Genomic DNA, 15302 nt, shown 5'->3' on the forward strand with positions numbered 1-15302 from the left:
GCTACAGCATTCATTTGCAAAATGTGGCTTAGAAACCCCAGTGGTGTTTACTTAAAAGAGGGCAGGTGTAAATAATTAACATGTTAATGTATCGCGCATGTACATGCCTGGCAGCAGCCCTCTTAGGAATTCAGCCATGCTGCAGGATAGAGAAAGTAATTTCAAACCCCCTACTTGTAATGCGCTCTCTGTGTGGGTTTTTCCATTTACCATGCAAATGAAATGCAATCGAAGTTGATTGAGTACAGTGTTATTTTTAAAGGATTAGATGTGTTCCTATTACAGTACTGTTCGTGTTTGTTTCATTGGTGTGTACGTTTTGATGTAATGTACACGTGTAGGATAGTGGTGGCAGTGTGTTATCATTTTTTTCTACAAATTTCCTTTAAAATATAATTAAGAATTTGTTATTTGCAAGTTTTATTCGAACCTGAAAATGTAACTATAATGAACATAATTTCCATAATAATAGGGCTTTTCCGCTTAATTTCCCCCATAACAAGAAGCCCTAAGTCTCATAACTGATTTCCAGAAGAGTCTTGCTTTAGAAGGATATTTGACCAAGCCATTAACGAGCATGTTTGGGTTATGTGCAAAACAAGAGTACCCATAGAAATCACAAGCATAATAGGTTAACACTCAAACTTCACAGAAATAGGCAGCTGACTAATTGGGTGCAATGCCTCTTATACAGACACTTTGTCTTTGAACATGTGTCTCAACATGCATAATCTCAGTGTGATTGATGTCTTGAATTCATATCAAAATCAAAGTCTTCTTCACAACTTCTTTATTAAATATGAGAAGCTTGAATAAAGAATTTTCATGAAAACCTAATTTTAAGATAGACAGTATATTGAACAGTACTGACATGTGCTTACACATTTTCTGCATCCCAGTGTAGTATTTTCAGACTGAAAGCTACATAGAGAACTGTACCGTCTCTGTTGCTGATTTTGTCCCATGTTTAAATCAGTTGTAAGAACCAAGTGAACGTTCACTGGGAGAACATGTCTCAAGGTGCCCTACATAAATGCCATTAACAAATATGTATTCAAGCTTAAAGCTTTCGTGACTGCAGGAAATTCACATTATTTGGGTCTTTCGGTAAAGTCACGTAGATAGGTTCATAGAAAATAACAAAAAAATAACAAAAAAAACTACGACGTTTCGATCACAACACAAGCAATCGTCATCAGGAGGAAAAAAGACGATCGCTTGTGTTGTGATCAAAACGTCGTCGTTTTCCAACGGTTTTACCTAACTTGATTCCTGTGTCGTGGTCAAATCTTGTAATCACAATTTAGTCTACTTCCTGTTGTCTAATCAATTCCAAATTTTGCACACGTACTCAGATCCGGTGACAATGCATGCCTGTATCAAAATCGGCATCAATTAATTCGCTACTTTAAAGCAATTTACATTTGGTATGGACGCCTTATTAATTATATATTTTTGTGCAGATCAAAAACGCCGCGGCCCCTAAACTGTCGAATCGCCTCGCCCAAGAAGCAGGTGCCGTGTGTCTCTGACGCGCCGGATCCGTGATGAACGAGTTACGGGCACCATCACTCCACACACAAAAAAAGTAGTACATTGAAAATTCATTTATAAAAGAACCGATTACAGTGGTACCTCGGAGATCGAACGCTCCAGAGCTCGAAAAATTCGGTGATCGAACAAAATTTTCGACCATTTTTTGACCCGGACATCGAACAAAAAATTCGGAGGTCAAACAACTGGAAAAACCTGTTTGGGGCCGAGACGCGTAGCCAGAGCGACCGAGAAAAAGGCGAATGAACCAGTTTACACGTAGCTCTCGTCCTTTATCACTGTAAAGTTCCTACCCCCCCCAATACCACTCCTCTCATCCAGCCCATGGACCAACAGGTAATTTCAAACTTTTAAAAAGACTCTACACAAAAGCCCTTTTTCAAAGGTGGCAAAATAGGCTGAGTTACACAATTTGTATAAAAAAATATCATCCAGATAAGGCAGTAGCCAGCAGAGCAGGCGATTTTTATAATGATAATGCATTGAGTAATTTCAGAAACATCTTAAAACGGAGGCAGAAACAATCCTCTCTTGATCAGTTTTTAGTAAAAGGGCCCTCAAGTGAATCACAGTGCTCGAAAAAAGGCAAAGTAAAGAAAGAACCCCAGAAGGGCAGTTACCCAACGTGTTTATGAAGGGGGACTCCCCTTCCAAGCAACACCGACACCTCCTCACCATCTTCCACTCAAGCCATCCACTCTCCTTACTACAGGTAAAGTGAAGTTCAATGTTCATTTATATTCTATTAATTATAACTGTGTTTCTTGTTTTTTTGTATGCTTTTACGTACTGTACTGTACTTTAATATTGTAAACTGTGTAAAAATGGCCCATAATAGGAGCATCCTTGGGTGGGGAACCAATTAATGCTATTTCCATTCATTCTTAAGGGGAAAATTGATTCGGTGTTCGAACAATTCGGTGTTCGAACACGGTTTTGGAACGAATTAAGTTGGATCTCCGAGGTAACAGTGTATTTCAAGTAAGCGTTGATGTGGGAGCAGGCGCCGCATCATTGACGTACTTGTCGAGGGTGAGTTAAACGAAGTTGTGAATAAAACCGTTGTTTTAAAAAAAAAAACTTTCTACGTGACTTTACCGAAAGACGCAATGGCCTACTCTTGCTTAATAATAGTATTAAAAATATCGTGCACTATAATGTAAGTACATTCCACATTCAAATTGCTTTGAATTAAATTGGCTATAAATAAGTGAACTCAATGCCAATTATGGATTGAGCCCACTATATTTGCTTTCCTTTGGAGTGGTCGTTGTGTGTATGTTGAACTTCTTTCGCACCGTACGTGGCCAACCGTGCTAATCGGAGGTGTGATTCATTTGAATTTCTGCCCACCAACAGAAATATCTCACTCCTGCTGCACATTTCCCCCATAAGGCAATTATCTGGTGCATTCCGATGGGACTTTGGGTTGTCACAAAAAACAAATACAGACACAAAAGAGAATATGTAAACAGAATAAAATAATAAAATACCCGTCCGGGGATTACAAACTATAACAATCATATTGAAATAATGACCGCGAAAATTACAAATCCTGCCCTGCAACAATTTGGCCCTTATTAATTGTAATTCTCAAATTGATGCTTTAACAAAACCCCACCAGCCTCAGCGGTCAAAACGTGCACTAATTTGTGAACGAATTAATCACGATAAATCACACTTAAGAAAGGCACCAATTGCTCAATGAAACACAATAAACTGCACTTCAAACACGTGCTTTGACTAGTCCTGTGTTCATGAAACAAAGTAGTCGTAGTAACAATTTAAACTCAAAATATGCTCGCCCGCGCAAAACCCGGCCGCAATAAACAATGATCTGCACGATGAAAAAGATGACCGAAATTTACAGCGAAATAAATAGAAGCACGATAAACGAAAGACTCGCAATTTAAACCAATTTTGATTCGCATTAGAGCATCATCAAACGGACGAAGCGCCCATGTCATGAATCGCAAATTAGACAGAATGGCACCGTGAGTGAGCGAATTGCATCTGCGATCCATTATCCAATCGATCCCTTAAATGCCTCCTCGTCTGCTCGACCTCCGTGCCCTCTCCTCTACCGCTGCCCTATCGCCCCTTCTTCTTCATCATCGTATAAAAAGGCCGGCGCGCGGAAGCAGAACCCTACTCAATCAAGCAGGACCACGATGCAATTGCAGCCGGAACAGCCACAGTGAGATTCTTGGGATTCAGTGCCAATGCTTCAGGCTCAGAAAGCCAAGCGAAAGTGGTGATGGTGGTGGTAGAAGGTGATAAGAGGCAGCGGACATAAATTAAGTACGATCAGGTAAGCATTCGTGCTTGCGGTGATTATCATGGGTAGCGGTGATACAGACGCCAGTTGTGGTGGTCGTGCAGTGAGTGGATGGTGACGAACAAGTACATGTGGCGATGATGCATCGTTAGTGACGGTTATGCAATGAATGCTGGGTGCTGATACAAGACAACTGAGGGCGTGGTAATAGCGGCGACGGGAGGCAGTCGTGGTAGGAGACGGTGGACGGTGGGTAGAGGGGACAGCGCTAATAGCAATGGACAGTTGATGTGGTGATACACGACTTGTGACAGGAAGGCAGTGGTGTGTGTGTGTGGTTCACACGCAGACTGGTGAGGTAACCGTGCTGTTGCAGTCGTGACAGACAGGCAGTCGTGGCGGGTGGTCATAGTCGCCTGCAACATTGACGTGTGAATGAATGAGCGGCTCCTCGTACCTCCTCCACCTTCACGCGGAGTCCCCGCTTGCCCGAGATTCATCCCCTTCGAATCTCGCATCAGCAGCAGCTGCACCGTCTGGGGCTCTGCGTCTCCCAGGTATGACCTCCACAGCCCCCTGCTGTAAAACTCCACCGTGTGCGCCTCTGACACGCTCAGGTGCCGCGACACGAAGGCCCACGATCGACTCAGGGCCGCCTTTGTCTGCTGAAGCATCGGCAGCCGAGTCTCTCCGTTCTCGGACATCGTCGCCGGGACCCCCCAACCCGGCTGTGCCGCGGGAGGCCTACGCACAGGCTCCGGCGGGATTTCTAGGAATGGTGCGCGGCCGCACGCTATGGTTAAACATGGGATCTGGCTGTAATACGGCGGATAAGACCCTTGCCGATTTCGCACAGCGGCTGCGGGAGCAGTGGGTTAAGGTGCAGCGGTTGTTTGATCTGAAACGTTTTGACCGCTGAGGCTTGGTGGGGTTTTTGTTAAAGTTCGCGCGCGTTTCCTGCCGGGGTAGCCGTTGTTGACAACTCGCCGGCGCACGAGTGGGGGGCGCGCGCGTGCGTGCGTGTGCGTGCGCGAAGTCACGTGGAGCAGCTGCGTGGTGACGTCACGCAGGGGAGGATTCCCGGAACATGAGAATCCCCACGTGCGTGGTGGAGTGTTGTGCGTGGTGGAGCGTTGTGCGTGGTGGAGCGTTGTGCGTGGTGGAGCGTTGTGCGTGGTGGAGCGTTGTGCGTGGTGGAGCGTTGTGCGGGTCGAGTGCGCCATGTGATGTTGTGCGGGTTACCTGTAATGGCCTGTTTAGAACGTTAGTCACATTGCTTGTTGGTAATATTGCGTTGGCAGTGGTGCACAAGCACCATCAACAAAAAGGCTGGACACATTTGTCACTGACACCTAACCATGAAAATATATATCGCCATGACCCTTCTTCATAGCACATTAAATCGATGTCTGCTATGGAGGACTATTTCCTGAAACGTCAACTGTGAAATATTTTACGTATTACATGTTTTTATTTAAGGCAGTGTTTTTGCATAAAATAAAATTCTCATGCATTGATCCTTTTATTTGTTTGGCTTGGGCCACGTCGTTTTCTGTCAAAATTATTGGCATCCCCTCAAGCAGCTGGCACGGTTGTCACGTTTAGAAATGTGCCAATGTATTGATAAGATTCTGAGCAATAAAGTTCACTGATGCCCTGAGACTTTTTTATGACAAAATTTAACTTTGAGCTTCACCTAGCGAGCTCAGAAATCGAGTGGGCTTCATCAGATGGCTGTGCTTCAAGTACCCGCCTTTGACATTACCGACAGTCAAACGGCATGTGGCCTAAAAAGAAACATTATTTGGCGCTGCTGCGTTGGCACAAGTGCACAGGGACAAATAAAACAACTCAACAATCTAAGAATAGGGGTTTTCCCCCTTTTTTCTGGCAACAAAACTGAAACCTTTTTTTTTACAAGGATTCATGTCTGCATTAACCACGATACCTGCAGTCAAAATGCAAACAATAAACATACTATGATAATATATGCATTGTCCTTGAAACTGGTTGGTCCACACCAAGGGACGGCTTTCTTTTGAGCCTCGACCCAATTGGTGCTCGACCAGATGACGCCAAAAGGCGTCACACAGCTCAAAGACAATGCACTATCAAAGTAATGAGGGCTCGGGGTGAGCATCTACATCATTAGACCTCCTTTGCCAGTATCATCAATAAAATATCTATATGATCGGTAACGTTTCAGGCAGTGGTCCTTTTTCATAGCACAAACAGAGGCAAGAGAGGATGGTGGATACGGAATGGAGACTGCACTTAACACGATGTCACCTGATGAGCATTACATTTTAAAAAATATCTTATGACTAGCTTTACTACCCGGCTTCGCCCCGGCACTTGGATTCACCACGCCCGGCCGCCTTTGTCTCCCAAGTGGCGATGTTCACACACCACACCAGTTACTCGTTTGAGGCTGAGTCGACCTAGGGGAGGCCCAGGAGCGGTTGAAATAATCGTCACCGCTGGTGGCCGTGAGCGGGAATCGAACTCGGGTCGCCGGTAGCGCAGCGCGCTTCCCGCTACACTACAATGCGTTACGCTTCCATGTGCACGGGTCACATGACAGATTTGACGTCACAGCTCACTTGCCGTGCAAAAAATAAATGCATTATTGGGCTCCCCCCCCAAAAAACACAAAAGTGTATTTTTTATAATTGTTGCATGGTGTACAGTCTGGAAAGTACCCACATGGCAAATTTCAAGTTTGTTGCATGTCGGGAAGTACGCTAAACATTTCGAACAGACACACAATCACAACGTTGCCTTTTATGTATATGTAGTAGTCGTGTATGGAGACGGAGTCGTAGTAGGAAGCACCACGTTTTATTTATATCTTTAACAACACTCACTAGGATTTAACATGAAGGGGTAATGGCCCCTTCCACCCACAACCTGTGGAGGTACAGCCTCCGGGCTATCTATCCTAGCCACTGACCTACTCCTATAGCCCTCCGGCTGGCTGGAGCTAAGGAGGCTGACCCACCGCTGGCACCGGTGGGTCGCTGACCACTGGCCCGTCCAGACCCGGTCCTCAGAAGGACGTCGGGCTGAGGGAACCTCAGGGTCCTAGCCTCTCGACCTCTGGCACCGCACTGAGCCCCGGCCCTTAGAAGGACGTCGGGGCATGGGGTCCAGGGTCACGTCTCCAGGTGGCTCCTCGACTTCGGCTTGAGGCGAACTGAGCTCTGCTCTCAGGAGCCCGCCTTTTATACGATTCCCCACCGAGGGGCGGGGTTCTGAGGGATCACAGATCCCCCACAGCCACCTCCCCTCAGGAGGGGTTCTGGCCACAGGTAGTCCAACCGATCTGTTTGTTTATCCCGCTTTCTGCCTAGGGGCAGGGTTCTGGGGGATCACACACACACACTCCATAGCCTCCACCCCTCTGGCGGGGTCTTGGTCAGGGTTATCAATGACCCCGCTCTGGTAGGTACTGTGTAGTGTGTGTGTGTTTACAGAGTGACCACCACATACAGTGAGGGAAAAAGTTTTTTATTCCCTTCTGATTTTGTACGTTTGCCCACTGACAAAGAAATGATGAGTCTATAATTTTAATGGTAGGTTTATTTGAACAGTGAGAGACAGAATAACAACAACAAAATCCAGAAAAACGCATGTCAAAAATGTTATAAATTGATTTGTATTTTAATGAGGGAAATAAGTATTTGACCCCTCTGAAAAACATTACTTGGTGGCAAAACCCTTGTTGGCAATCACAGAGGTCAGACGTTTCTTGTAGTTGGCCACCAGGTTTGCACACATCTCAGGAGGGATTTTGTCCCACTCCTCTTTGCAGATCGTCTCCAAGTCATTAAGGTTTCGAGGCTGACGTTTGGCAACTCGAACCTTCAGCTCCCTCCACGGATTTTCTATAGGATTAAGGTCTGGAGACTGGCTAGGCCACTCCAGGACCTTAATGTGCTTCTTCTTAAGCCACTCCTTTTTTGCCTTGGCCGTGTGTTTTGGGTCATTGTCTTGCTGAAATACCCATCCACGACCCATTTTCAATGCCCTGGCTGAGGGAAGGAGGTTCTCACCCAAGATTTGACGGTACATGGCCCCGTCCATCGTCCCTTTGATGCGGTGAAGTTGTCCTGTCCCCTTAGCAGAAAAACTCTCCCCAAAGCATAATGTTTCCACCTCCATGTTTGACGGTGGGGATAGTGTTCTTGGGGTCATAGGCAGAATTCCCCCTCCAAACACGGCGAGTTGAGTTGATGCCAAAGAGCTCCATTTTCGTCTCATCTGACCACAACACTTTCACCCAGTTGTCCTCTGAATCATTCAGATGTTCATTGGCAAACTTCAGACGGGCATGTATGTGTGCTTTCTTGAGCAGGGGGACCTTGCGGGTGCTGCAGGATCTCAGTCCTTCACGGCGTAGTGTGTTACCAATTGTTAAATTTCGATTTAAAGCTTTTGTGACTGCAGGGATTCATCTTCTTGGTTCTTTCGGTAAAGTCATGTAGAATGGAAACAAAGTAATAAAAATAAAACATAATAAAATAAAATTCTCACGACGTTCCGGCCACAACACAAGTAGCCTTCTACCAGGTGAAGGAACAGAACTGTCGGGACGACAGCGCTTCAATGAACGCTGCTAAGATTCGCAGCGTCTTTTTAGCTAGGTGGGAGAGGTAAATCGCCTTGACAAAGGAGTTTACATATCAAACAGGAGAATTTAGCATTGAAATAGCTGTGTTAAAGTGTTGGATCAGCAGGGTGTTAAAGTCAGAAATTAGCATGTAACTGGGAGATTAGCATGATGTTAATGTGAGGGGTTAGCATGTGACTGGTCACGGAAATAGCTATGTTAAAGTCAAAGTTTACATATCAACAGAGGCATTTAGTATATGGACGCTAAAGGACTGCAACTACCCAACTATCATATAATAAAGCGATGTGAAAAAAATAAGTATAAACTACATCAATAGAATAAATGTGCTAAATATATACTTCAATAAGTTGAGCTATTAACATAAAGTAACTGGGTATACACTACACTATATAATGAATACCATATAGTAAACTAATGTTCCTTCACCTGAAGAAGGCTACTTGTCAGTTTAACACGTAGGCTTTCGCGACCAATATTCATAATAAAGGTTGTTGGGTTAGATCGCGTTATTTATAAATGTGTCGTAACCCTCCACCACCCGACACGGCCAATCAACGAAAAAAAGTGTCACGTTGACAAAAGACAAATAATTCACTACTTTAGCCCACCGGTGTGTTGAAGAGTGAATCCACAACAGTTACAGTTTGAGTACGACGTTTCGCTGGTAATTACATCCAGCATCATCGGGAAATTCGCCAGAATGGTAAAGCCCTCGCTTGCTCCCGATGATGCTGGATGTAATTACCAGCGAAACGTTGTACTCAAACTGTAAATGTTGTGGATTCACTCTTCAACACACCGGTAGGCTAAAGTAGTGAATTATTTGTCTTTTGTCAACGTGACACTTTTTTTTGCTGATTGGCCGTGCCGGGTGGTGGAGGGTTACGACCCATTTATAAATAACGCGATTTAACCCAAAAACCTTTATTATGAAGGCTACTTGTGTTGTGGCCGAAACGTCGTGATAATTTTATTTTATTATGTTTTATTTTTACCAATTGTTTTCTTGGTGACTATGGTCGCAGCTGCCTTGAGATCATTGACAAGATCCTCCCGTGTAGTTCTGGGCAGATTCCTCACCGTTCTCATGATCATTGCAACTCCACGAGGTGAGATCTTGCATGGAGCCCCAGGCCGAGGGAGATTGACAGTTCTTTTGTGTTTCTTCCATTTGCGAATAATCGCACTAACTGTTGTCACCTTCTCACCAAGCTGCTTGGCAATGGTCTTGTAGCCCATTCCAGTCTACAATCTTGTCCCTGACACCCTTGGAGAGCTCTTTGGTCTTGGCCATGGTGGAGAGTTTGGAATCTGATTGATTGACTGCTTCTGTGGACAGGTGTCTTTTATACAGGTAACAAGCTGAGATTAGGAGCACTCCCTTTAAGAGTGTGCTCCTAATCTCAGCTCGTTACCTGTATAAAAGACACCTGGGAGCCAGAAATCTTTCTGATTGAGAGGGGGTCAAATACTTATTTCCCTCATTAAAATGCAAATCAATTTATGACATTTTGGACATGCGTTTTTCTGGATTTTGTTGTTGTTATTCTGTCTCTCACTGTTCAAATAAACCTACCATTAAAATTATAGACTGATCATTTCTTTGTCAGTGGGCAAACGTACAAAATCAGCAGGGGATCAAATACTTTTTTCCCTCACTGTATATGGAGATAACCAGTTTTTAAACGGGAATGTGTAACGATTGAGCACCAGACAAACTCTTGGGTATAATTAAATGCCCAAACCCATCCAGTACAGTGTGTCCATGGTCCAAAGGTAATTTCCTATTGACGTTCACAAATATGACCTTTTTCATACAGGAATACATTCTTAGTAACTCCAAAAAACTTTCCAATATTTAAAGCAATGTGCACTTCATCTTTGTCCGGTCGCCAAATGTTTTTTTTTTATGTTGGTTTTATTGACAAATGTGACTAAGTTGTTTGTGCATGGAGCAACCATGTTTTTCTTATGGAGGTTCACACCTGACTTTCTCACTTGTGTGCCTATAGCTCAGAACCTGGCTGCATATTTGCTGTTACGTAATAATGTCACTCTCCAGAGCCTCGAAAGGTTTTATGGGAGAAGTTTTTGTTTTGGACAATTAAGATTATCATAATCCTTTGCAGTGTATTCTTCAAGATCCTGTCTTACAACAATATTTGTCCTCCGTTTATTACTGACTGTACAGACAAGAGAGCAGTTTATTTCATGACCTTCTGTCTTGTCAGCATATTAAATGCACAGAAAATGTGGCACGTGGGCTTAATGGTGCTGGAAAAGTACTCTGATGGTCAAGGCAATATTGATTTGAAGCTTTCGTGACTGCAGGAATCCATGCTCTTTGGTTCTTTCGGTAAAGTCACTAGGTAGAAAATAAAATAAATCACGACGTTTCCATTGCCACACAAGCAATCGTCTTCTCCTACCTGATGACGGTTGCTTGTGTGGCGATCGAAACGTCGTGGGCTATTATTTTTTGCTACCTACGTGACTTTACTGAAATAACCAAAAAGTATAGAGCAATGCAATATTATCATACGCTGTCCAACCCCTTCAAGCCTCACATGTCTGGACCACTTATTTTGTGCAAATGGATACTGATAAATTGTCCCCCGGAATGTTGAACTGTAATTATACTGTGACAGTGCAATGTGCGGTATTTGGACACCACACAAAAAACATGTTTTATTGCCCTTGTCATGTCCACAAAGCAAGGTGCACGCATACAATAAAACATTTCGTGTTTCTACATCAGCATTTCTTAATGGCAAACCAAAATACTGAATCCATACCTACTGAGAGAAATGGGATAATCGATGACAAAAGCCAACAAGTCATCATTAAGGGTCATTGATTCCCTAATTGTTGCTGGCTGAAGTGGTATAATATACCACATATCCCATACCACAACGGCACATCAAGTAAGGATTTTATTTATTCATATTCACCAGTCTTTCCTTATCAACGGTCCAAAATAAAACGCCACAGACTATATGTAGAGTACTATATTTAGCATAAAATTCGAAATCTATATCACAAGATAACATATACAAATGTCGGTGAGAGCGTTAGCAAAATAGGTCAATAATAAGCAGATGCTGTATAAACCATTTGTATGTAGAGTAATTGTACAGCCCATTTTTTTATCCATTGCTGGATGAGGGCTTCCTCACAACTTGCGGGCCATGAGAAATTTGACTAATTTCGCCCACGGTGGTTGATGTGTCGTACTCAAACTGTAAATGTTGTGGATTCACTCTTCAACACACCAATGGGCTAAAGTAGTGAATTATTTGTCTTTTGTCAACGTGACACTTTTTTTTGCTGATTGGCCGTGTCGGGTGGTGGAGGGTTACGACACATTTATAAATAACGCGATCTAACCCAAAAACCTTTATTATGAATGGTTGATGTGTGTTGGTGGGAGTGGGGACCCTGCAGAACATTGTCGTTTGCTGCACTGCCCACAACGCCTGTTGCAGATGGATCTTGCGCACGGTGGTTTATCATCCAAGCGCAACCCTACTTGGCTTATATATTTGACAATATTTGGTACACTGGGTTATTTGTTCACAGGCATAAGCCATCTTCGGTAAAAAAAAAAAAATCTATAAAGCCAACAGTACAGTGGTGGGAGCTAAAAGTCCTGCATATCGGGCCGGGTACCTGTGGGAACCCGCGCGTCTGGTCGAAACGCAGCCACTGTAACGGCTTGTAGTTCGGGTCATATCTGGTGACTCAAGGGTGACCCGCCCAATTTCTAGATGAACATTTTCTATAGATTGGGCAGTACTACATTTCGTACCGTTTTTGGACAGTGCTCGCAGCGTCCGAGTGTGCGTGTTTAGAGCCGAAGTGAATACGCGGTCGAGTTGAGTTGATGGCTTACCAGACCTGTGAGATCTTGACCTTAAAGCTTTCGTGACTGCAGGAATTCGTACTACGTATGAATACGGTGGGGGGTTTTTTTGGGAAAATTTGCTGGTTTATCCAGGATGTTTCTGTTGCGCGTCGGCGCTTTAAGATGTTTCTCTGTTCATATTTAGTTTGTTGCGGTTGCACCCGACTCAAGACCCGCATGGCTCACAGGGCTATACCTAATAAATGAAACTTGAAAAACTTGAACGTGCCGTTATCGAAAGACCCAAAGAGCAGACCTGTAAGCTTAATTTAGTTCTTTTTTTCACCATTTTTTTTTAAATGTCGACTGATGTCAAACAAATGTCAGAGCAGGGTTGAAATTGTGTGGAGGATATACATCTTGTGATGGGTAAATCGGAATTTGACAAGAACTTGAAGCGGGGACATTTTCAACTGAATTTTCATAAAGCACAACTTTCTACACAAATTGCTACATAACAGCCACTCTGTAGATATATGGTTATATATATTTTTTATTTGTGCCATTTGTGGTAAACTCTTTAAAATTCATATTTATGAGCAGATTTTTTTTTTATTTGGTAGTTAGTGCTTTAAAACTGCTGGAATCGTCCAAGTATCCAATTGGAGGTATAAAAAATGTGCACGATCCGGTTGCAGGTCTAATTAAAGTGGGTCGCGACGTGGGTAAGTTGGCAATGCTAAAATGGGTTGCTCGGTCGGGTCCGGTAATCACAGGTGAAAAAATTATTACCGCAGGACTAGTGGAAGGTTTTTACAATGTTACATGCAATATAAAATTGGTAAATTGTAATACATGTAAATATAGAAATGCAATATGTAGAATTAACGGATGTTAATTAGACACCTCTTCAACATGAGAGGAACCACCAATCGAATGTGGTCAAATAAATATGCAATATGCCACCTTCACATCTGTTCCTCTATGAAAAATGAAATGCGTGTTTAACACATCCCATCAGTGCACGTAATCTTCTAAAAGTTTAATTTCAGCAGCATTGGTTCAACACAAGCAAGTACTATTTATCTATGCATGTTGAACTTGGCACCGTACGTAGTCAACCGTGCTAATCGGAGATGCGAATAGTAAGAAGGTAGTGTTTCTAAAGAGTGAAGAGTAAGTAGGAGCAAGTTGTGAAGAATGCATACTTCACTTGTGTCTGCAAATGCTTTTTGGAACATTACAGTGGCAAAGCCTAAACAGACTTTTACTAACCATATGATCCAGATTTAAAATTGCATTTCTATCGTTTTTATTTAAAAGGATAACCAAATTGGCTCGTGTTGAAGTTTAAAGCGCACGTAACTTTTTATGTATTGTCACATGGGTCCCAGAACGTTATGCATTTGGACTGCATGAAGCCTTCACAATGAAAAGTAATGCTGGATCAGATGGATATAGTTTAACTGAGCATGACCAGCCAACAATGTGTTCTGCAAAAGTATGTGTCACATGCCGCCTTGCTCAGGATCATGCTTTGGTAGCATTGCTGCTCAGTGATCACAAGGTTAATGTAAATTGGATAATACCCATGCTGAATGTGAAATGAGACACTGCGAAAATGAAAAAATAAACTTGGTTTTCTATAGCGCAATTTGCTCAAGGCGTTTTACATGAAGCTTAAGTTACGGAGAAAGCTTTTAAAAACAGGTGAGTTTTAAGATATGATTTGAAGGGTAACAGACACAGATTCCCAAATGGACTGAAGAAGGAAATTCCACAATGGCGGAGCCTGGCTGCAAAAAACTCTCTGTCTCATAGAACAAAGGCTGGTCTTTAGGTTAACGAGTAGACCAGAATCAGCAGATCTTAGTTTTCTCAGTGGAATATATAGCTTAAGCAGATCGATGAGATTTGGGAGCCACCTCCCGTTAAGGCCTTAAACGTGAAGAAGAACCTTCAAGACGATTCTGTACTTTATAGGGAGCCAGTGCAGGGGGGAAAGGGTAATACGGTCACACGCTTTACATTTAAAACCTGGGCAGCTGCGTTTGTAGTCTATTTAAAACACTTTTAGAAACGCCAGCAAAGGAAGGCATTTCAGTAATCCAACCTTGATGAAATGAGGGTATGCACCAGCCTATCAGCATCAGGAAGGAACAGCATAGGGTCTTAGTTGAGCTATGTTGCGTGAATGGGGGGGAAAATGCGTTTTGGGTAATTATACATACGTGGGCCTCAAATTAAAACTGAGGTCTCGGATAACTCCCAAGTTTCTGGCCTCAGATGAAGACCGGATTACAGTTCCCTCTATGGCCATACTAAAACCATATAATTTACACTTGATATGGAGAGCCCAACAAGAGAAATATTTTCCAGGAAGTTTGCTCCGTCAAATGTATTCAACTGTAATATGAGGGTGTTACGTCAACATTTTTTCGTGCTCAAGCAGACTCAGAATTTGCTTTAAGAAAAATGTTGTCAAGTGAAAATGTGTCCATTCTCAAGCAGGTGTTAGGAAAAGATCATCTCTATTGTTGACCATGAACCATTCAACAGTGGACAAGCAGTCGACAGTGCCCTGGACTTGAATTGGGAAAGAGTGTCGAAAGGATGAATGGCTGGGGGGAAGACTTCAAGGTCATTTGGGAAGCGGTTTAGAAGGTGACCTCCCACTGCAGTGTCCTTCACTAATTTTGAAGGGGGGGGGGGCACTTTTGCCAATAAGATATCAATGTGAGGACCGTTACACCGCCTGCAAGGGGTATTTTCACATTTGTATATTGTCGGTGGTCGCACTAAAGGCCACCAGGGGGCGCCATTGGCCCGCCGGCCTTGCAATAAAGAACACCTGTCCCTACTGCTTCGACAGAATGCCTTGGTTGTCGGAGAGGAAAGTGCATGGAGGGAATAGTGAGATGGCAGGGAAGAGGCAGGCAGAGGCAAGTCCATGGAGGCTCTTGAAGATGATGGTGAGAGTAATATTGACT

General features: G+C 43.4%; 2 protein-coding genes across 4 annotated transcripts in view; one reads left to right on the forward strand and one right to left on the reverse strand.

The window, feature by feature from the left end:
* Positions 1 to 4869, reverse strand: part of METTL25 (methyltransferase like 25) — a 43247-nt gene extending 38378 nt beyond the window's left edge. Inside the window, exon 1 of one of the 2 annotated variants that reach the window (XR_004402479.2) lies at positions 4290 to 4868. Coding sequence is in view for 1 of the 2 variants with exons in the window: in XM_032948791.2 (XP_032804682.2) it covers positions 4290 to 4536 (247 nt within the window). In the remaining variant the exon portion in view is untranslated. Of the gene's footprint in view, positions 1 to 4289 lie in introns of both variants that reach the window. The other variant, XM_032948791.2, reaches the window with a different exon arrangement.
* The window catches only part of LOC116939864 (alpha-1,3-mannosyl-glycoprotein 4-beta-N-acetylglucosaminyltransferase C-like), a 35624-nt gene continuing 21817 nt past the window's right edge, over positions 1496 to 15302 (forward strand). Inside the window, exon 1 of one of the 2 annotated variants that reach the window (XM_076065270.1) lies at positions 1496 to 2266. The gene's annotated coding sequence lies outside the window, so the exon portion shown is untranslated. Of the gene's footprint in view, positions 2267 to 3552; positions 3866 to 15302 lie in introns of those variants that run through there. The other variant, XM_032948793.2, reaches the window with a different exon arrangement.

The sequence above is a fragment of the Petromyzon marinus genome, chromosome 7 (assembly GCF_048934315.1).
Source record: "Petromyzon marinus isolate PM22_M1 ecotype Great Lakes invasive population chromosome 7, UKy_Petmar_22M1.pri1.0, whole genome shotgun sequence".
Lineage (NCBI taxonomy): Eukaryota > Metazoa > Chordata > Hyperoartia > Petromyzontiformes > Petromyzontidae > Petromyzon > Petromyzon marinus.